General features: G+C 37.3%; 1 protein-coding gene across 14 annotated transcripts in view; it reads right to left on the bottom strand.

Annotated features, from left to right (window-relative positions):
* Positions 1-24,121, bottom strand: part of MGA (MAX dimerization protein MGA) — a 148,901-nt gene that overhangs the window by 4,867 nt on the left and 119,913 nt on the right. For 3 of the 14 annotated variants that reach the window (XM_069597865.1, XM_069597864.1, XM_069597863.1), the window contains exons 13-23: positions 22,540-23,057; positions 20,071-20,368; positions 18,161-18,787; positions 14,264-14,554; positions 12,566-14,076; positions 9,241-9,371; positions 6,413-6,464; positions 4,049-4,255; positions 2,566-2,677; positions 1,325-1,558; positions 181-357 (exon numbers count right to left, since the gene is read on the bottom strand). In XM_069597865.1, coding sequence (XP_069453966.1) covers positions 181-357; positions 1,325-1,558; positions 2,566-2,677; positions 4,049-4,255; positions 6,413-6,464; positions 9,241-9,371; positions 12,566-14,076; positions 14,264-14,554; positions 18,161-18,787; positions 20,071-20,368; positions 22,540-23,057 — 4,158 coding nt within the window. Of the gene's footprint in view, positions 1-180; positions 358-1,324; positions 1,559-2,565; positions 2,678-4,048; positions 4,256-6,412; positions 6,465-9,240; positions 9,372-12,565; positions 14,077-14,263; positions 14,555-18,160; positions 18,788-20,070; positions 20,369-22,539; positions 23,058-24,121 lie in introns of those variants that run through there. The other 11 variants (XM_069597870.1, XM_069597866.1, XM_069597871.1 and 8 more) reach the window with 11 other exon arrangements.

Raw genomic sequence — 24,121 nt, 5'->3', positions numbered from 1 at the left:
AAAAAGACCAATTGATATCACAGATAGAGCCAAACAGGTTCCAAAGAGACCCCTCTCATACAGACTTGAATACAATGGCTCTTTATTACTACAGAATATATTCAAAGGCTTTCTCCATCACTTTGAGATACCAGAGACAACTCTTACACCACCCATTGAAGACAACACTTAAGACAATACCTGTTTGAGCCACAGCACTACTGGCAACTTGAGGTTTCAGATCTGTTTCTAAGAGAGCAGGAGAAACAGTAACCACTGGTCCTGAGAATAGGGGACCTTTCAAAGTGAGCAATTGCCCTTGTGGAGTCATCACAATGTTGGCAGAGGTGTGTGGAGTATTAGAGGGTGAGGTATTTTCTGTAAAGAACATCAGAAATTAGTTAAGGATAAATGATCTCCAATTAATGCTAGTGTACAGTCTAAGAATGTAGGAGACATGCCTAAAACCACACTCTGACTTAAAAAGCAAGACATTTCAAATTTGTTGGGGAACCTCAACTTGCAATTTACTTTTTGAATGACTTTTCAGTAATGGTTACCTATCCACTGATTCTCTTAAAGGACAGAATTTTCATTTTTGCTGAGGAACAGAGCTACGGAACCACTTTTTCAATGGAATGCTTCTGATGGTCTTGCTGGTAAAGCAGGATGAAGGTACACACTATTTTATCCCTAGGTTTGCTTTCCTATAAACCTCTAAGAAATTACTTCAAGTTTTTAGACCTCAGTTTTTCCATCTGTAAAATAAGGTGACTGGACTAGATGGTCACTAAAGTCCTTACTTATTTAGCAATAACATCACTTGAATGTGCAATGTGAAAACTAACTCATATTTTAGTATACATCACCACCTTCTTAGCTGATATAACAAACCAGATTTCCTTGGTTGCTACACTTGGCTATCCAAAGAGTAAAAGAGTAGAAAAGGATATACCATTTTCAGAGGATATAAGCAAGTAATGTAAACATAGTAATGTAACATAGCCTCACCTTCAAAATCATATAGGACAGAGTAAGAAATCAAAACCAATTTACTTTGTTCCTATATAGCAATTCATTGACAGACTGCAATCTGATTAAAAAGAGCTTGGTTAACAAAAATAAACTCCTACCAGAAATAAGTCTTATATTACCATGACGGATAACTTATTAGGATTTGCTTGAGTGTGTAAAGCTAGAAAATGAAATCTAATGTAGTTAATATTCTGCTTTTAATACAACTCATCTTTCATCTAATTAAAACTAAAATTATGGCCAAGATGTTCAGTTCTTTAATCTAAACCGAATGTTCATCTGCATCAAGGAAAGCAAATGTCCCTCCTACCTGTGGCCTGGTCTTTTTTTCTGGAAAGAATCAAAGGCTTCCCTTTCCTGTTATTTATAAACATCTGTCCAAGATCTACAGATGATGCAGGAGCTCCTTCCTGCTGTTTGCTAGTTCTGGGAGACACAGCAAACTCATCTGATCCCATCTTCTTCTTTCTCTTTTGTGCCTCTAATGCTTGTTGTTTTGCATAAATATACTCTAGCTTCTTCAGGACCACTTCTTCTGTCTTACCTATAGGTTGAGAGGAAATAAACTGTCACACTCTATAAGACCCCACATAATAATGAGAAGTCGAGTCCAGTTGATTTAACTATATCCCCAAAAATATGGCAGTCAAGAGTGATTATAATTGGGAAAAAAAAAAAAAAGTCCCACCCAGTCAAAAGACAATTCTGATGGTAATTCTGGGAACCAAGACTCAAATGAAGTAGTATTTGAAAGATCTACTAAGGATTTTCCTTACTAAAGCTGTTATTTATGACCTTTTTTTTTTGAGAGACATGAACCCCAAAAATCTTTATTGGGAGGCTGAAGGGCGAAGGTCTGTCTTCTGCAGCTTCTTCAGGCTGGCACGGGGCTCATAGACCCTACCTAGCTGGGGTCATGGAGCTCTCGTACTGTCTCATTCAGGGTCCCCAGGGTGACCTCTGTTGTTATCCCCACAGGATCTGTTCCAAAGAGTAGCTGGAACCATTATCTTGATGTGAAACCATCGTAATCTTAACTGGAGGTCTTCTGGGATCTGAGACTGGGCCGCATGGGCTTTCCACTGTCCCGGTTTCTAGCACGATGGGCATTCCCCTGTGCTGGATTTTCTTCGTGTTCCACCTCTACCGCGGGAGCTTCACTAAGTTGGGCTCCAGTTGTGCTTGGCCTCTTCCACGTGGAGGTTGTTTCAGCCAGGTTAAATCCAAGTCACAGCACCATAGAGGTCACGTGAGTGTATGTTCCTCGGTTCTTTGTCTTGTCCCAACGATTTGGAGCAACGGACATTAAAGCCCTCAGCGCGTCACAGCTCTTGGGTCTTGGACAAACCGTGTTATAGCTCTTAGGCAAATCAGTGTTACAGCTCTATTTTATTTAGAAGATAGCAGGAGAATCCATCCTCGAAGCGTGAGGGCATGCCAACCCAAGGGAAGAGAGTGGAGGAGCGCATGGGGGAGGGGGAGAGAGAAAGAGCGCACGCACGTGGGAGAGTATTTATGACCTTTACCAGAGATCATTCACCATTATCTCACCTGAAAGTGATGATACTTTCCGTATCAAAATATTCCGTTTGCGAGTCAGGAGATTCTTCTGTCCTATCAACTTGTCTGCCTGATCTGTTAGCCCCTGAATTTCACTGAATGCCTAGAAGAGAAATAACAATATCATGTCCATCAATTTTCTTTTTCTGAAAAACAGGTCAGGTCTACACAAATTTCTTTAATAAAAACTTTTAAATCTAATATTTTAGAGAACTTTATAATGTCATTTAAAACCATTTTTATTGTTTTACAAACTTATGGTTACCCCTGGGGAAACAGGTAGGAGGTATAATAAACTGGAAGACTGGGACTGACATATACATGCTACTATATATAAAACAGATAACTAATAAGAACCTACCATTTATAGCACAGGCTACCTTATTCAATACTCTGTAACAGCCTGTACAGGAAAAGAATCTAAAATAGAGTGGATGTACCTACATATGTATGTATGGGCTTCCCTGGTGGCTCAGTGGTAAAAGAATCTGTCTGCCAATGCAGTAGACACAGACTGGATCTGTGGGTTGGGAAGTTTCCCTTGAGAAGGAGATGGCAACCCACTCTAGTATTCTTGCCTGGGAAATCCCACAGACAGAGGAGCCTGGCGAGCTATAGTCCATGGGGTCACAAAGAGTCAGAAACAACTTAGGGACTAAACAACAACAATGTATATGTATAACTGGTTCACTAACACAGCTAACTAACATACTAACACAACATTGTAAATCAACTATATTCTAATAAAAATTTAAATTATAAAGTATACAAGTGGAAAAAAAAAAGTCAATTCCAAAAGGGAGGCTTTTCTGGTTTCTACTTCTAGGGAAAGTGATTATTTACGAAGAGCACCACTGAGTGGTATTTTCACTACTGCAAGGAGATATAAAACATTTTAACTCTGCTTAGATTTTAATAATCAACTTTAAAATCAACTCCTACTCTAAGCAAAATCTGGTTGAAACCACCTTGTTCTAGGGGGATAAAATGCTTGCCTTATACACTTCCAACCTTTAATTATAAGCAATTGAAACAAAATTACCTTAGCTATTATTCTACATGACAAAATTAAAATTTCTGTTAGCTTGAATACTACAGTTTCCTTTAAAGTGACTGTCAACCATTAAGAATTATGTCAAAATAGTAGCTGTCTTGTGTCTTTCACCATGACAAACTTTTCTAAGTGCTATGGAGAACAACAGTTTACAGAAATTGTTGTAAACAGAGTTTATCAGTTTCTAACTTTATTTTCAAAATGAATAATTAACTCTGCTGGTTCAGAATCTGACTTTCAATGAAAAGCAACTCTGATTAACATAAGGATTTTCTTCCAAAGGGATTTATTGGACACTCACTAGTCTACATTCAAATGATAAACACAAGCTCTATTTCAATTTTCTTCCTTTTCCTTTTATGTATCTAAAGAAGATTCTCTTAGTCAAGTCTTATTTGTCTCTCATTTACACAGACTTACCCTAGTAAGAATGAGACTTTTGGAAACCTTAGAAGAATGAAGTAACCCCAATGTGATCTTCAACTTCTCAAAGAGATCTCTCATTTCACCACGGCGGCGGCGTTCATTGGCAGTGTGTGTCCGGCGATAATATGCAAAAGCTTCTGCTTCTTTCTGTAGTTTTTCACTCCAACAATCAGGTTTTAGCTTTAGAGGAACTTGTGCAGCCTATCCAAACAAAAGATTGCCTCCTAAGTATCTTTCACATCTATCCACTTTTTCACCACACCAATGGCACTGTTCTATATCAGACACCACCCATCTTCTGCCTAGAGTATCTTAATAGCCTCTCAGTTGGTCCTCTTACTACCAGTCTTTCTTTTCTCCAAATTAACAGTGAAAGTAAAAGTGAAGTCGTTCAGTCATGTCCGACTCGTTGTGACCCCATAGACTAGCCTACCAGGCTCCTCTGTCCATGGGATTTTCCAGGCAATAGTACTGGAGTGGATTGCCATTTCCTTCTCCAGGAGATCTTCCCAACCCAGGGCTTGAACCAGGGTCTCCCGCATTGTAGACAGACGCTTTACCGTCTGAGCCACCAGGGAAGTTCACCAAATCAACAGTGTAAATTCTAAAACATGCTAATCTGATATCACTTCTCAGCTCAAATAGCAACAGTTTTCAAATGAGGGATTGAGAAAAAAGCTTATGTGTATAATTTATTATTGAGAGTTGTTTTTATGACACAAATTACATGAAAAACTTGACTAGTGGAAAACAAGTTTAAAATTTTTTTTTAAATACTATAAGACCCTTTACAATTTGGGAAAGGATCAACTGCCACTCTTCCTAAATCACTGTTGTCTCCAACCATTCCAAAGTGCTGTAAATTTCCTAAGCACTCTATAATCCCACAGCTCCCTGTCATTACACAGGTTGTTGCCTACACCTATCCCTTTCCACCCTCCTTTATGACTTAACAATTAAATGCAAACCTTCACATTTTCCAGGAAAGTCTTCCTCAACTTTCAGGATGCCTTAGGCTAACTTTCTCTCTTATTTATTCTAACCCTATTTTTAAATCATTTAAAGTAGTAGTAGATGCATACCGGGTTTAAAATATAAAAATGCAAAGAGCTTATAATAGAAAGCAACTGTGCCTTGTACCTATACCTGGATCCTCAGAAACAACCACTTTTATTCTTTGAGTTGCTTTTTCTGCTTAAGTCTATATCCTAAGTTAAAAACAGTATTTTTAACTATTTACTTCCTGCTATGCAGAAAAGAGTCCCTAGAATCACTTGGACTGCAAGGAGATCCAACCAGTCCATTCTGAAGGAGATCAGTCCTGGGTGTTCTTTGGAAGGAATGATGCTAAAGCTGAAACTCCAGTACTTTGGCCACCTCATGCAAAGAGTTGACTCACTGGAAAAACTCTGATGCTGGGAGGGATTGGGGGCAGGAGGAGAAGGGGGCAACAGAGGATGAGCTGGCTGGATGGCATCACTGACTCGATGGACGCTGAGTCTGAGTGAACTCCGGGAGTTGGTGATAAGACAGGGAGGCCTGGCGTGCTGCAATTCATGGGGTCGCAAAGAGTTGGACACGACTGAGCGACTGATCTGATCTGATCTGATACAGAAAAGAATTCAGTTCACCACTCTCTCATATCTCACCATCCCATCTTCCCAATACAGATAAATCATTTAGTTCTTCTATTGGTCCCTTTACAACCAGAATATAATTCTATCTCCATTTCTCATTTCATCCACAATAGACAGTGTCTGTAAAACAAGGGTATCAGTACTCATATCCTTTATTTCTTCTTCCTTCTTTTACCTCCCAATCTGTAATTTGTACTTACACATTTTTCAAAATTGAAATTAATTCTTCCACAGTATTAAGTAAGGATAAAGAGAAAATCTTGCTTAATCGCAGTACCATGACATCCTACAGAATATATTAAGAAAATCAAAGATAATTTATAATCTCATTGCTCCCTGAATTGCTAGCCATTATTTCAGATAATAAGTAATTTTTTAGGTCACTGGAAAAATCAGGAGTCTAGATAAGAAAGAATGCTAGCCTATTTCACATCACATCATTACATTATACAATTAGTTTTCATATAAGCAAATCAAGTTTCACAAATTCCATGCCCATTTTAATTCCTCTAAATTATTCTATCAACTAGGTGGGGTTGGAGGGAGAATTAAGGGAAAAAAACAGTAGTAGTGTAATTTCACTAAGAGGGGGGAAAAGCTGATTATATTAATTCATTGGTAAAAACAGCCCTAAAATAAGTCATAATTAATGTGTTTTACCTGTAAGGACAAATGTTATCAATTTTATTAAATGAGCAATTATCATTAAATATACTGTTACCTTTCGACTCCTTTCAGTAGCTTTTTCATCTGCAGAGACAGGCATACGGCACCTAAATAAAGACAGTATTTTCCAAAGTCTTATTGAAATTCAATAATCTAAGACCTATTTCAAACCATCCCTAACTGTCTAAACTGTGACTGGCTTCTTTTCTCATATTCCCATTTGTGACAATATAATTTATTCAACAATATCCTTTTTTCTAAAATTCTCCCAAAAAAACCCTAAAACTGCAAATTACATTTTTCAATTGTGAAATATTTCAAACATATAAAACTGTACAAACAAAATACATAATCAACATCCAGGTATCTGTCATTCAGCCTAAGAAATAAAATATCGGCCTTCCGTCCTTCTCATATAGTTTTACTAGGAATGTACTGAGTCATCTTTAAAAAGAAAATATTGTGTAGCATTTTAAACATATGTAATGTGTATCTTTCTTCGACTGATTTGTTTCATTCAACATTACATATGAGACATGTTAATACTTGTAGTTTGATCATTTTAACTGCTTATATAGTATTCCAGTGTAACTTCTCTAAATTTTATTTTTTAGTATGTTAGTAATTATTTACGTTGCATCCAAATTTTCACAATGGCAAATGCTGGAATGGACAATCCCACACATGACCCCTTGTACATGTGCGTGAACCCTTCTAGAATCTATATCTAGGAGCGGAACTGATGTATAGAAGAAATGCACGCACATCTTCAACTGTAGTCACATCACACTGCTCCCCTAAGAGGTAATAACTCATACCCCCACCCGACCTGTAGTATGTTCCCAGTGTTCCACAACTAGACAATAATATTTCAGAAATCTCAATTTATGCCAATCTTCTGGGTATAAATTTGTAAAGTCATTGTGGTTTAATCTTTATTTCCCTTCATTACTTGTGAGGGGGGAACAAATCTGTGTATGTTTATTGGCAGTCCAGGCTTCCTCTTCTGTGAATTGCCCACAATATCCATTACTTTTCTATTGGATCATACTTTTCTTTCCTTTCTCTTTAAAATTTTCTTAATCTTATTTATTTTTGGCTGTGCTGGGTCTTCATTGCTGCCCAGGGTTTTCTCTAGTTGCAGTGAGCAGGGGCTATTCTAGGTGTGTGGTTTGCAGGCTTCTCATTGCAGTGGCTTCTCTTGTTGTGGAACACAGGCTCTGGGGCATGGGCTCCAATACTTGCAGTACATGGGCTCAGCAGCTGTACCTCCTGCACTCTAGAGCACAGGCTTGATAGCAGTGGCCCATGGGCTTAGTTGCTCCGAGGCATGTGGGATCTTCCTGGATTAGGAATCAAACCCATGTTGCCGGCATTGGCAGGCAGATTTTTTACCAGCAGGGAAGCCCATGGGTCACCGTTTTCTTATTGACTTGTAAGAATTATTTTATATCCTTCGTACTAATCCTCTAACACATATTGCAAATATTTTCCTTACGGTCTGAAATCGCCTTTTTACTGAAAGAAATTTTTAACAATCTGTTCCTTTACAGTTTGTGCTCTTTAACTGTTGATTATTCCTGGCCCTTTATTATGCCAGTCCATAAAGATGGAATCTGTTTATTGAAATCTTCATCGATTTTTTTTTCTTCATTTTTTCTATGTCTTTCAGTAACATTTTATAAAAGTCTTGCACAACTTTTATCAAAAATCCCAAACAGCTTTTTTGTATTTTTAATTATTTTTTTCTTTATTGCTATTGTTTTAGAACTCAATTTTAGTATACTGAAATTACATCCTGCAATATTACTGAATTTAAGTCTAATTAAGTTTTTAAGAGATTTAAATTCTTTCAATCATAACCAACAGGCAACTGAGGTGTTGTGTGTGTGCTCAGTCATGTTCAGCTCTTTGCAACCCCATGGGCTGTGGCCTGCCAAGCTCCTCTAGCCATGGTTTTCTCCAGGCAAGAATATTGGAGTGGGGTGCAATTTCTTACTCCAGGGCATCTTTCCACCCCAGGGACTGAACCTGTGTCGCTTGCACTGGCAGACAGGTTCTTTAACACTAGCACTAACTGGGAAGTCCAGGTAATTGAAGGACCCTCCAAATAGCCCTGGATCAAAGAAAAATAGCACCATATCCCTACCTTAGACTTTCTCAACTAGGAATGAAGAATTACTGTTTCTCAACTCATTGCTACTTTAGGTAGCTGATGATATAATAGCTTAAAAAGCACAATGTCTGGCACAAAATAAGTCTACCTTCTTTCCCTCATACCCCAGCCAATTCCTAATCAATATAAGGTTTACTAAAGCATAATATTTTTTTCCTAAGTCATCTTATCATTCTCTGTGTTTTCATCTCATCAGCTGAACAGGCAGAAAATTTTTTCTAACTGTACCTCACCCATTCAACTAGCGAAGTAACCGAATTTAGAATTTACAACCATATCTTTAAAAGGTAAAGTACTTTACTGAGTAGTCCACTGTCAGTTATGCTAGTCATTTCATATATTATCTGATTTAATGCCTTAAAAAAGGGCATTTTCCTCGTTTCATAGGTAAAGAATCTAAGAGTCAGAGAGATTACACACTTGCCCAAAAGGGTAAACAGCTGCAAACTCGCAAAACTAGCATTTTAATGTCCATGTATCTGGCTCGGAAAGCATGTTATTCACATTTATATACTGTTTCCTGGCAATAACAAGGAAGTTAATTACCTCTAAATTTCAGCTCCTTTCCTCATCTACTAATAAGAAAAAAAGCTAGAGAAATAAAGGAACTATGTCAGTTACCCAAACTCTTGACTAGAACATTAAGTTTTGCTTATGGTCACAATACAACAACAAGAAATAACAATCCAAAGAAAAATAAGACTTACGGCTGTTTCAAAATCTCTGTATGGACAGCTGTGCTCTTCATGTGGGTGACATTAATTTCCTCCGGGAGCTCTTCTACAGTCTCAATGTCCACTTGTTCATCATCATCCTCAATGTATTCTATACAGTTATTCTGAAATACAGCAGTCCAACAGTAAATAAAGCATTGGGAAGCAAGCACACCTAAATTTTTCAACTGAATGTTTCCCTTATAAAGCCAACCAGTGCCAAACCTTGATCTTAAACCATGAGTACTGATAACCCTAAACCTGTTAATCTTAAAATGGAATTAAGTCATAAAGACAGCATATGGTTAGAGCTAACAACCAAGAACTACATTATAAATCACAGATATACTGAATTGGCCAAAAAGTTCATTCAGGTTTCTCCCCAAGATGGAATAGAAAAACCTGAACAAACTTTTTCACAACCCAACAAAGATTAGACTAAAGAGACAGTCTCCAAAGGGCTGTGCTGATGTTTCAATATTACTGCAAGTGGGCAAATTCAAGTATAGATATATTAAAGTTGCATAAATCTAAAGATTAAATAGCAATCAAATAAAACATGGTGAGGGAGAAGGTAGAAAGCAGAAAAACTCAAGTGCTAGTGTAACAGTGCCTCATGGTTAACCCCATATTAAACACCCACAAAAACATATCCAAGGCAGATATGCAAACAGAATATACCCCAGACAATCTTCTAAGTATCTCAATCCCACAGAATGAGAGCTTTTGAAGAATTTCAGATACCAAAAGAAGCCCAGGCTTGCTGTACTGCTTATTATACCAAAAGATGAGTCAATCGGTAAGCATTTATTGAGCACCTACCAAAGAAACTCACAACTTCTCAGGTAGCACTAGAGGTAAAAGAGCTCATCTGCCAATGCAGGAGATGTAAGAGATACGGGTTCGATCCCTGAGTTGGGAAGATCCCCTGGAGGAGGGGACGGCAACCCACTCCAGGATTCTTGCCTGGAAAATCCCAGGGACAGGAGCCTGATGGGCTACGGTCCATAGGGTCACTAAGAATCAGACACAACTGAAGTAACTTAGCTTGCATATAAACTATATGGATTATGGGCTATGCAGATAGAATTTCGAAGTCCACCTTTAAAAAGTGTTTATTATGCCAGAAACTAAACAGAGAATGTTATCTATAATGGTACTGTACCAAAGAAGCACAACACAAAATGAAGCATCCCTATCACTTTATTAGCTCTATTTTAATCTCACCAGAAAAATTACTTACTTCCAAATTACAGGCTCCCTATGGCTAACAGACATAAATGACTCAAGTCATCATTTATGATCCCCAATTTAATCATCATCTAAATATTGTATATTAATCAGTGCATATTAAAATTAACTTTGGGAATCTGAATCAACAAACCCCCAAAAGTTTGAATAATAATGTAGGCAGATGCTTTATAATATTTAAACTGAAGAATATGTAATTACATGGCTTTAATTGGAGGCTTTGTAAATAATATCCAACTTAATCAGGGAAGATTTAAATTAAAAAGGTTACTCACAACTTTCCTTACACTATTCCAATATAATGCTTAATACAGGCATAAAGCTATCACAGGTGTCAAACATATACATAAATACAATGTATAATTTAAATCTGAATGCCCTTACTTTAAAATGGCCAGTGTACCTGTCAGATTTCCTATTTGGAAGTTCAAGCAATGCCACTCTGTATGACTAAGACATTCTAAAGGTTCCATTAAGTCAGTTCTACTGATAGCAATAGTTTTCACTGATTTTGTTTGTTTGTTTGTTTTCACTGATTTTAAAGCAGGACTGTTTTTGACTTGTGGTTGCCTATGGGGAGGAGGGTTGAGTAAGGGATGGACCGGATGCAAACTATTACATATAGAATGGATAAACAACAAAATCCTACTCTATGGCACGTGGAAGTATATTCAATATCCTATAATAAGCCATAATAGAAAAAAATTTTAATTAAAATAAAGCTGGACTGTTTTTGGTCTGATGCTTATCTAAGCTGACTTATAATGAGACTGCAAAAAGTGCAACAAGATTGGCAATCTAACTAACTCCTAAACTATCTACAGATGTAAGTCCTCAAAAAGGATGAGGTTATAGATACAATGCAAGGCAAATGCATTAACCATCTCATTTACAAATGAGACAGGTGAGGTTCAGAAATAACGACATAGAAATATTTCAATACACAGACATTTTAGAGTTTTAAAATATAAACCTTTTTGCTATATTTTATCTGCCTAAGACAGTTAGGCATTAACAGAGGAGGACCAGGTAACACAGAGAACAAATCTCAAAAGGAGTGAAATTCTAAAACTGCCATGGCAAGAATCACTGCAAAGGGCCATATTATCTCAATTTCAAGCCACCCCACGCAGATGGCTATAACCTCCTTATGTTTTACATCAGGGGAAGGGCACAGCACACCACAGCACCCCCATTTGTTTCTGTAACTGAGGTTTTTACTGGAACACAGCCACACTCATTCACTTACTACTGTTTATGGCTGCTTTCCCTCTATAGCAGCAACTGAGTAGCTGCAAAAGCAAGTCATATAGCCTGCAAAGTCTAAAATAACTACAAACTGGCCCTTTACAAAAAAGTCTGCCCAACTCCTGCCCTATATCATACTGATGCTCAATTACTTAGCTCAGCAAACACAACTCTACACAGAAGTCTATAAAAATGGCTTCGGCAAAATAAAAAAAAATTATAAAGGTCAAATTACAAAGGAAGATGACCAGAGGTTAGAATATAAATTCTAGACACTAATTATTTAATTTTAGGAGATGGTTAGAAAGCAACTTTAGGCAGGGTGATAATAAATTATTAAATGATGTTTTTCATTTCTCTCCAAAACAAAAAACATCTCTACAAATGCTGATAGACAAATTATCTTCCAGTTCTAAGGCCACCCATTCCGTTTCTTATGTATATCTACCAGATAAGCTACAATAACTTTGCATAAAAAAATGTGAAAAAAAAACAACTGAGATCAAATGGAAGTAGTGATTTTAGGACTTAAAAAAAAAACCAAAAACCTAATTTGATAGGGACTCTCAAAGCATCTATTCCCCCAAGGCTTAAACCAGCCTTCCTGTATAATATCAGAGAAGTCTCAAAGCACAATATAAGCTCAATAAATGTTACCTGACTGACACAGCCTAAAAACTACAAAGTCATTTAATCACGATTTAAAGCTAGGCATCCAATTGAATGTATCAGGTCTTAGTTATCTTCTGGAAAAGCTATTGTCTCTAATGAATCATTTAAATTCTTGAGGTTTCAGTCACAACAAAAATGGGCTCACCACCTTTTCTACATCATCAACCTCCTCACTCTGGTAGTCAGAAACAACATCCACAATCTCATCAATAGAATCATCGGTTTTCTCATTCTCATCTTCTTCATCATCCTCTTCCAACTCCAGAACAGTGAAATCAGTACTGCTGCTCCCACCCGTCTTCTCTTGCTTTGGTTTTATCTGTTCTCCTGAGAGCAGTAAGTGACCTTGAAAATGTCCGTCCCTTCTGCTCCCTTTGGCAGCTCTCCTAGGGACAATGGAGAAGGTTGTAGGACTAGAAATCCTACTCCAAGAATCACATTCAGTTTTTAAAATTCTGGCATTCTCACTAGTTCCACTTTTTCCAAGTAAATCAGAGATACTGTGTTCTTGTTGAAACACATCTGAATTTTCCTTACAAGTTTTTGTTTCTTTAATTAATTGCTCATTTGTCTCATTCTTGCCTTCTTGTGAAGTTCTAACATATTTCTGGGCCAAAGGGCCCTTTAAGTGTTTTCTCCACCTCTCCTTAATGCTGTCCTTCTCCAGAGACTCTCCACAGTCCTTCTCCTTGGCCTCTGGCTTTGGATTAGATTGCTGCTCCACAACTCTACTGCCTGAAAATTCAACTTTGCTTTCTTCTTTAGAGATAACTGGAAATTCATTTGATTTTTCCTCTGGATTGTCTAAGCCTTTCTGCTGTTCCACTTTCACATCACCAAGTTTTTTAAGTTGCACATTATTCACACTTTGGATGTTACTGGCTCTTCCAGAAATGGTCTTAACTTCTAGAACAGTCAGTTTTTCTTTGGAACTGTTATGGTTCCTAATCCCATATTCTTTCTCAACATCTTTATAGTCTTCACCTGTGTGTGAGCCAGTGCTATAGACATGCTCAGAAGGTTTAACAGCTGAAGGCCCTTCTTCTATAAGGGATTCTTCATCTAAATGATCACCCCCATCTTCCAAGGAATCATTCAGAGTTTCTTCTGAGACAGCAGCTCCTGAGTTTTGTTTTATTATTATATTAGTCTCAGGCTCTACAGCTTCTCCTCCTGACTGTAGAACCTTCTTAGTTTCTTGCTCTCTTTTTAAAAAGCTTGTTTCATCTTTCTGGTCTGCATTCTGAGATTCTCTTTTCATCTGAAGTGAAGCAACATGTTGAAGAATGGAGCTGGGAACAGGCTTTTGTCCTGGGAGCTGCAACAAGGCAAAACTACCAGACTGGAGAGGAATAAGACTGGCTGTACCAACAGGCTGCCCTCCTGAACTATAGGTTATTTTGGTTTCAGAGGCTGTTTTACTTGTGAAACTTTGTGGTTCAGGAGGGGAAATTCTCAGGGTCAATGTACCAGACTGAGACACAAAATTAGGTCCAGAAGAAAGCAATGATGGTGCCTGAGTGATAACATTCATTGCTGGAGAAGACCCAACAGCCTGAATTACAGGATTCACAACGGAGAAAGCAGAGGGTGAAGCCGAAGAAGGTGGAGTCTCTGATGGTTTGGAAGGAGTGGGTAAACGGATTCCCATCACAGACCCTGGTGAGAAAAAAAAAGCATTATAAATCACCATTGGCCACATCAAAGACTTTCAAAGTACATATTTTTTTCTAACAGGTGATTGATTTCAAGAGACTGATAAGACTAATCCTAGTATATGAATATACCACATGACCAAATGATTCAAGAGAAGAGAAACTTATCAAAAATATCTCTAACTTTATACCTGGGTTCCGAAACATGACAGGTTGTAAGTTGGGCTGGTTATTAGATCCTCGAAGCTGATGCAAAGGGAGAAGCTGGACAATCTGCCCATTAGGGTGCCTGAACAGGTTCATTCCACTTGGACTCCTAACAGGCTGTAAGACCATCCGATGTCCCTGAAGTTGTGTGTTTGGGACAGGTCTAAGAGTAGGAGAACCCTGCTGCACTGGAATCAACAACAGTCGAGGTCCAGGACGTTTCACTGTGTTAGGAGAGACCTGTGGAGGAGCCACTGGAATCTGAGGGGCATTTTCTGAAAAACAGGAGATGGAAACATAGTATCAGAATTTCCCTTTAATACTTGGGAAAAAATAATTATGACAAAGAATCTAACCATGCTACAAATACAGAGTTAGCAAAATTCTGTATGTCCATGATATACGACTTACAGGACTTATGACTGAGAATAATTTACTAATTTAAAGTTAAGTATTAACCAGACTTTACAGGGCCTTACATTTAGACTGGTTAAAGAAAGTATCAACTGTCAAGAGGTACATTTAAAGAGATAATACTTCTGCCTAAAGAAAGAACATGGGCACGCCTCTAAACCTGGATTCTCATTAAAGTTCAAGTAAATTTTCTGTTCAACTTAAAAATTCAGGCTGTTAACACTTAACAGGCTATGTAGTTTAACAGGTCTTACTCAAGGAAGACAAAGTCAAAGACTAAAAATCACAAGGTACAAAAAAACTTCTTGGCCTTTAAAGTTAATTGACGAATAAGCATATAGATTTGTGAAAATTATTTTTCAGAAGGAAAAAAAACACATATCCCCCAAAAATGGAATGTAATTAAGAGATATCAAAGAAGCGGGGAAATAAAGCCTGGTTAGGAAGAGGCAAAACATAGTTTTGAAACAGAAAAGGTAGACATTTAATGCAGAAGATGTGAATTAAAAGAGATCTCAAAACATTAATAGTACTGAAAGATGCACTTCAATGTCTGGAAGAAAACACCAAGGATATGGGAAAAAACAGTATGAGTTTTCGGTCACAGGAATAAAGAAGTAGGAATAACAATAATAGTAAGCATAAATGAAAGTGATCTAATATTACCATTCAAATTACTGAATTTCCTTAACATTATTATTTTCAACTATTCTTTTTTTGACATTTTTAAATAAAAATTTTCATTAGTTTGTCACTAAACATAAACACTAACAAGCCAAACAAAACAAAGATTTTAATATGTAATATGCACTCTGCCCAAAAAAAGTATCAAATTTCTAAAAGAAAGTGATGCTCCTTAACATTTACATGACAAATTACTACAGAAGATCCATGATTATTTTTGAAAAATAACACAAGATCAAACTGATTAAAAAAAAAGTGTGCAACTTTTTAAACAAACAAAAAAATCGTCTATCTTATGTGATTAAGAAACATGTTAAATTAAAACATACTTTATTTCCTGAAAATTTCTATTCAAATTGAGTTTTACAGAATGATTCTAAACCAAATTACTCCCAAAGCAGCCTTTAATATACACATTAAATAAGTGATTATTTATTGCCCTGGGTGAGAGGGTTAGAAGGGAAAGACAAAAGGATGAAAAGTCAAATGAAAAAGTCAGAGGTCTAAATCCCCGAGTTGGGATCCACTTTATGAAATTATAACAAAATCACATACTTCCTTAGAAGTTGGCAGTGATGTGAGTCAGCTCCATTTATAGAAGAGCAGATAAATATACAACTAGTATTTCCTCAAGTAGTATTACATAAGATACTTTTAGGTGGTATGTTATATAGAAGAACACCATATTATACTGTCAGAATTTTAATCTTTTGATTAAATACAGAAGAAATTATGTCTCTGATATTGTCTTTAATATTAACATTTAAAAAAAGACTATGCCAACATTTTCTAACTTCATTAACAGAGAACAAGTCACACGTTAAAAACACACAGGAGCTGGCTAGTATTTGATACTTTTTATTATTACTGGTTCAGTATTTATTTAAGAGACTATCCTCCATTCTGGCAAGTAATGTTGGTTTCCAATTATAGTAATACTGCTCTTTTTAAAAGTATACTTAAGTGAACAACTGACTTGATTTAAATAAAAATAGTAAATCAATTATATGAGAGTACAAATGGGAATCAGAGCAAAATACCTGAACGTATATTCTGAGTGACTGAAATCTGAGAGAAAATGAACTACAAAAGGTAAACAACTTCACAGTTTCATGACATAATTAATAATATAAAGAAAGGTATACATGATTTAGAAGACGTGACCAGTTAAAATATGACAAGATGTGAACTGTGAGTTTCAAAAGGAAATCAAAAAGGCTTCATCAAACACAATCTTACTTTTGAAGTATTATTGGCCATTTTTTGGTATGTGTGTTGACACTGTCATCCACTTTTCCTTTCAACAGCACTTCAATTTATAAATCCCTTCTTTCCTAAAATATCTATAGGGATTTAATGCCCCTGAAGACAAAAATATTTAGTAGGAAAACTATCAATAGCCAAGACAGAACTGTTGTCAGTTATTTTATTCCACCTTATATCCTGTAGGGGCTTCCCTGGTGGCTCAGATGGTAAAGAATCTACCTGCAATGCAAGAGACCCAGCTTCAATTCCTGGGTCAGGAAGATCCTCTGGACAAGACGATGGCAACACACTCTAGTACCCTTGTCTGTCCTCCTCCATGGACAGAGGAGCCTCATCAGCTATAGTCCATAGCGTCACAAAGAGTTGGCCACAACTAAGCAACTAACACACACACTATATCCTGCAAAGCCTCAACTCTCACACTCCTTTCCATACTAATTCTTCTTTGAGTCTACTAAGGTAACAACTTACTTTAGCTGGTTGAATTAGGATATAAAAGTGACCAAAGTGTGAACTATTTCTATTTCAAATTCACTTAAACTAAGCCAACAAGAGAAAAAATTTAATTTTAACTAAAAAGTTGACTTATAAAATATCAGAGTCCTAAACAAAGAAATATGCTTTCCTATTTCAATCAGTTTATGTATAATTAAGAGAATGTCAATAGTATATAGGAGTTGAGCTGATTCACACATGATTCGTACTAGGCGAGAGCACCTAGAATTTTAATTTTAAGCAAGGAGAGAAAAGGCCCTCAGCTTGGCTGCAACATAAACAGAAGCCCTCTGATCTGTCCTTTTTAAATAGAAAGCAGCAGCCCTCCCACTCCCAAAACTGGGCACACCTACATTTGGTTCCCTCAGAGATATGAGCCCTTAGCTCTCAACACACAAAAGCTGCTGCACTTCCTCCTGCACCCACTTTAATGCCTGCTCTACTGGCTCAGAGTTCCACTCCCATATGTAGCATTTCCATTCTAATGCTTTTGAAAATTTTTAATTTCCTGAGAAAATCTCTAGCCCCACTAAACCATCTGTTAAGGTTGTTTATCTCGTAGGTTAACAATTTTTATTAGCATTCTGGGGCTTCCCTGGTGGCTCAGACTGTAAACAATCTGCCTGCAATGCAGGAGACCTGGGTTTAATACCTGGGTTGGGAAGATCCCCTGGAGGAGCAAACAGCTACTCACTTCAGTATTCTTGCCTAGAGAATTCCATGGACAGAGAGGAACCTGGCAGGCTAGAGTCCATGGGGTTGCAGAGTCAGACATGACTGAGTGACTTTCACTCACTCAATGGTTACAAAATTGCACAAATGTTCACTGACTGTCCTAACCCCTATTTACCATGAGGTCCATCATTTTTAGTGTTCAGTTCTGCAGAATGTAAAGGGTTTTGTTTTTGTTTTTTTTTCCAGTTTTTAGCAGAAACATTTGATATACACCTGTAATTCTATCAGAACCACAACGTTATATAACCAGCTATAAAATAAACCAGCTTGTAACATCTAGGCCTTACCTGGTCTCTGGCTCACTGGTGGACTCCCATCAATTCCCGAGAGTATAACGGGAACAGAGCTCAGAGATGAAGTTGGTGTGGTCACCATGGAAGAAGATGCAGCTGTGGTCACCACGACTATGGAGGTGGAGGCAGTGGAAGCAACAGGAAGAGTTATGGTTGGAGGAGATGCTACCAAAGACTTAGGGAAAGCAACTGAAGCCACAGGGGTAGTTATCCCAGTCGTTTTGATAAGGTTCAAAGTGGCTGTAGACTGGGAAGGTGTTACAAGAGTGCTGGTATTAGTTTCAGAGACCTCAACAACCCCTGCAATGGTGGCACCAGAAGAATAAGTAGTTTCTTTAGTTCCCACGTCAGATAGAGCAGTCGTAGGTGTCACAGCAGGAACATTTTCTAAAAACACTTGAGGGGTGGTAGTAGTGACAGCAGCAGTCACAGAGCTGCACACCTGAACTGGCTCAGAAGAAACCACAGGTGTGACGACCATTACTGGAGAAGGTCTGATACTGAACTTCTGTGGCCCTGTTAGGGGTTGGGGTGTGCTAACTCCAGGGATCTTCTGCTGCAGGGCTCCAACTTTACTCATCACAAACTGTGTGAACACACCACCAGGAGAGGGTCGAGCCGCTGCAAATAAAAATTTGCAGGTCAAAAATCTTCAGTTCTCATATTTCATCCTTGTAGTGATTGTGTTTATCAACATTTATTGTGCACCACTGGGTCAATTTCTTACAGGTACTATCTACCTGTAATTTCCACTCACAGAAATCAAACATATCTGTCCACACAAACCTAACTTTCAAAATTCTAATAACTGAAGGGAATAAAATTGGATGCTCCTTCTGAAATTCCTTTGGTTATGCAATACAGTCAAACTGCCAGAACACTAATAAGACTGTATAGCACAGCAGCACACAACTTCATCTAAAACAGGAAGAAAGTAAGGTAACTGTATTCCTAATTCTAATTTTAAAAGTTGTTTGCACCACTTCCTTGTGTAATAGCACCTCTACCTCTTTATTGCTGTCCTTTTACAAAACAGTAAAGTTTTGCATTTTAGAAATATGCAAAAAGACATTTCAGAAGAGGGCAGGATAAGACGATTTTTTTTTTTAATCACCAGTTAAAGCTACCTTTTTAACAAGAGGTAGAAAGAGTTCTTTTTAAGGCAATGCCTATACTCCATCTTCACACAACTCTAGCATTTAGCCAGAGATTTCAATTTCCTATTAAGAGGAATAAAAACACAGCAAATGACATTTTTACTTAACATTTCTAAACAGATGTGAAAAAACAAAAAGAGGAATGCAATAAAATCAACTGTATATACTATCAATTCTAAAACACAAATGATTTCAAGGAGGCAATTTATTATAGACTCTTAACACTAAGATATTAGATAAATTAGGTTTTTACTCACAGAATAGGGATAAATATAATAAAGCAATGTTCCCAGAATTGTTTTACAAGAGCCTTCTATTCTAAGTCTATACTAACTCAATGCATTTTGATTTTGCTGGCTCCTTGGTTTCATAAATTCAGGGAACATACATACGACTGGTTACCAAAAATACCAGTTCTCATAGGAGAAATAGTAAATTAGGGAGAGTACTTAGGAATATGTATTCCCTTCTGCAAAACAAAATTAAAAAGCTAAGTCTTTTCTATGTTAACAAAACCAGTCCAAAAGTCTGGGAAATAACTATAAAACTAACTATAATTCAATTTATTTAGTATTGTAGGTCATCAGAAGAGTTACTAAAAAAATATTTAAATTCAGGCAAGATAAACATCAAGAAAAAAAGTACCAACTTCTATATTTCTCTAAGCTTTACAACCTCCATATCTGTATCCACTGGCCCAGCACCAAATCCCAACCATTCCCAAAACATATGAACAGTCCAACTTACCAATTGGTCTTTTCGCTGGGACAAATGCCTTCAGGTTCTTCCCAGGGCGATTTGTTGTAGTGCCAGAAGATGATGCCATTTTGGAATTGGATGTTGAAGGCAACAGGGTGCGTGGTTTCCTGGATGCAGCCACCTTGGCATTGGATGCTACCTTGGAGATGACAGTACTGAGGGTTGAGAGGTCCAGGACTGAGGGTCGCAACCTGCCTGTGATATAAGCAGCTAGCCTATTGGCTGGATGCAATGCCCCCATCTGTCCCAATAGCAACTTAGCCTGCGGGTAACTCTTACCATTAACCTGAAACAAGTGGCAAAGAGAAATTCTGTAAAGATAAAATTCTCTTGCTAACTCATCTCCCTTGACAAGGGTTTCATTTTTACAAGGTTTTAAAAGTCTATTTTTCAGATTTAAAGGGAAAAAGAAATGGACTTTTCCCATTTGGTATAATCTGAGTATTTAGGAGATGAAAAAAAATGCTGCCATCTGATATTCTCAGCTAATCTCATCTCCTTCATTTTGGAAGTTTAAAAACAGAATCTTAGAAACTCATCATCCCTGCGTTCTAGATTTGTGGAAGGTATAGTCAAATCTAAGGAATCATCCAATTGTTTTACTTGTCAATAAGCAATTATGGTTGAGTTATTAATAATCATCAGCATAAAAATGAGTAACTGAGTTCCACAGAATCTCTCTGATGAGACCAGAGGCATAATGAAACTTTCTCACAAGGGTCCTTAATATTTGAAAAATACATGGTAGTCTGCTTTAATTTATGAGAAAGTCACTGTTACAAATACCTAAGCCACAAAGTCACCTTAGTTTTCAGTTTTCAAAAAATTCAATTTTGAAGTCAACTATCTTCATCTTTTGCACAAAACTTGGACTCAAAATAAATGCTAGTTGAAATTCATTGTAATTTTTTTTAAGTTGCCACTAAATTGTCAAAAGAAAGTGAATCAATGAATGAGGTAAAGATTCTTCTCTATTGCCTGAGTTGACAGACTGCCCATCTTAGACACAAGAATGGAGTTCTCTATGTCTTACTGCTAAATGACTATCGAAATCTTTTTCTGTCTCTCTTTTCCATTATTTAAAGGGGTGAGGAAGCGGAGTAAGGCAGAGAAAATCCTACTCTCTAAATTAATAGAGAACTGGTAAGGAGAATAGCTACACCAAGCTACTCCCTCTTCTAAGACACAAAATTATTCTGTTTCTTAGGTAAAATTATTATTTCCAGACAGATCAGTATATATTTGCCCTGAGTTTGATCCAAAGAATATGATCTTTCCATCCTAGAGTAAACTTTCCTACACAGTTTTCCAGGCTCTGTGGAGTCTGGATCAGATACTCCTGTCTTCTCCTTTGGGACTTGCTCTGAAGACTACTCGGCAGCTTTCCCAAAGCATACCTTACAGCGGCCTGACTGCTATGCAGGTTTGTATTTTATGGGGGCATTCTGAGTCCCAGACAGGAGAACACAAAATTTCTATGACTGTATTTGAAGAGGGCCTAGTCTCACTAAAATATCAGGTAAGTTGCTGTTCTCAAAGCATCAATCAGTAAATGAAACAAGGAGAAAACACTCTCATTATTAAGAGTTTAAGAAATATCAACAGAAGCAGTTACATAGCAACTGCAATAGAAAGTTTTTAATTAAGTAGATCAGTTATAATGGTGGCATAGCCCTTAACCCAGAGAAGCAGTTGAGCTAGTAAAGTCAAGCAACCTTAGCAGTAATGTCAGACACGACCCCACATTTGGTACTCTGATATAAAAGTGCATTCAATGTCACTGAACAAAAGGAAACTCTTTTGGACCTATGACTACATTTTACCTCAGAACTTTCCTTCAAAAAGATTTCCTACATGCCAGTGTAATTTTACTAACATATCTTTCTGAAGTACTAAGTAGCAAGGATATAGATATTTGCCCTATAATAATGATTAGACTGGCAAGAACTCTATGAATCAAATAAAGATAAAATATGTAAACTGTGGCTCAATTTTTTTAAAAATTTATGTATTTGAATAACATCTTCCTAAATTTAAATTTTCTCCCAAGTTTTCAAACATATATTGCTTATCTTAAAAAAATTAACTTCACTTCATTTTAAAAGTTATCTGCTAATAATAATCCCAAGAATTAGACTGAATCCCTTACTATTCTTGCTTGACTGTCAAAATATCACTATAGCCTAGGTAAAACAGCTTAAGGGCAACTTTCTGGGAAGACTAGAAAGAAAACTATAAGCTAACACAGGGCTCTACCTTTCTGTTTGTAAATGTGCCAAAAATTCACCCTAGGTATGCATCTAACCTAGGCCTATTACAAAAAGAGATGATGATTTTGTCACCCAGTTCCCAGGGAATGCAAAGATAAATAATATAAGGCCCACAAAGGGCTGTGAAAAATCAAGGTGGTACCTAAGTATAAAAAGGTGCTACATCCAGATTAAAGATAATTCTCACCTGGATAAGCCCAGATGTGCTTGAACTGGGTTTACGTTTATAGGCCACAAGCTTCCCTGCAGGAGAAAGCCCTGTATAAAAGGGCAGACCTTTGCCTCCATGTAATCTCTCCCTCACTGAATCCAGGGCATCTGTCTGCACGGGAGAGACATCATCCATTTTCCCAGGGGATAATGGACCGTCAGGAGTCTCTGATCCAGATTTCTCAGCCATATCATCTTGATCTTGACATGATGGCATAGAGATTTTCACACGAGAAGAATAAACAGGAGGATTCTTTTCACCCCGGCTCTTTCGCTGAGAAGCCAACTCAATGATGAAGCTGCCCACCTTAAGTGACTGTGGCATGTTGCTATTGATGTGCTGGGATAAGATGCTCAAAATCTTGTTCCGATCCTCCTCCCAGTTGCAGTCTGAGATGATCTCGATCAGTTTGGTGGGACCACCAGGTGACCTCTGATGCACATAGGAGGTAGAAGCTGATTCCCCTTCATTGCAGGAAGATTTCCAGCTCTTTTCTGATAAGGAATTGAAAGATATTTCTGTATTATAGCATTCTGTACTGAACTTTGAAAGATTTTCATTTCTCCTGAGTTCTCAGAAAAGTGCCAGGGGCATAGATATTCAACAGTTGTCCAGTATCCCATTCCCATGGACTTTCAGTGGTAAACTGACACTTACAATTTGGGAGTTTTCCATGAAAAATAGAAAAAGATTCCAGAAAATCAGACTATAATAGTCTTCACTATTCTACTCATTGGGCTCTCTTAATAAAAGTGAATCCCTCTTGAGACTGCTCTAAAAAGCCATTAACTATTACATAAGAAGGTACTATCTTGCAAACAAAGTATATAAGCAGGGTTAGGCTTACTTAGTATAGTGTACTTGCTATCCATATAAGCAAAGCAAAGACACTTGCAAGATGCTTTGTAATATGTGAGGGGTAGAGTCAACCCTAAAGAACAGCAAGAAAGATGATGTTTTTGTTGGGGGAAAAAACCTTGCACTCTACCTCTAGTTTCCACTGCAAATATTTCTGAACTACTTCTGTGCCTCTGGATTTGATTGTTCCACTTCTACATTTCATGCAAGACCACTCACAACTCAAGTATGTTTACATTCATGGCAACACATTAACTAAATATACATTTCACTAGCTAGATTTCTATAGCAGGATCTCCCAACCAATGTAGTACAGTGATCAATACATCAGGATAGCCAATTCCCTCAGCCTTCAGGGTGATCATGCTAATAGGCATCCTTTCCAATTGCCTTAATGTGCTAGCAACAGTATCATTTTTGTATGTTTATCATGCCATAAAAAAAGTTTAGCAGACACTGCTGCTTAAATGTCTGATGTCTTAAGAAGCACAATCAAAAACAAAAGGTTAATTCCCTAGACACTACCTTCATCATACTAATTCCAGCTGTAACATTTACTAGATAAATCAGTGATACTCCTTCCTTTTTCCCTCTGTACTCTCCAACTGCAGCAACTACTGAAAATCTCAGGTAAAATTTCAGTAACTAATGATGTCAAAATCGCTGAGGTTTGTAAAGGAGTTTTAAAAAAATCACCGAC

Source organism: Ovis canadensis, chromosome 7, assembly GCF_042477335.2.
Source record: "Ovis canadensis isolate MfBH-ARS-UI-01 breed Bighorn chromosome 7, ARS-UI_OviCan_v2, whole genome shotgun sequence".
NCBI classification, from domain to species: domain Eukaryota; kingdom Metazoa; phylum Chordata; class Mammalia; order Artiodactyla; family Bovidae; genus Ovis; species Ovis canadensis.
This window is presented reverse-complemented; position numbering and strand designations above follow the sequence as displayed.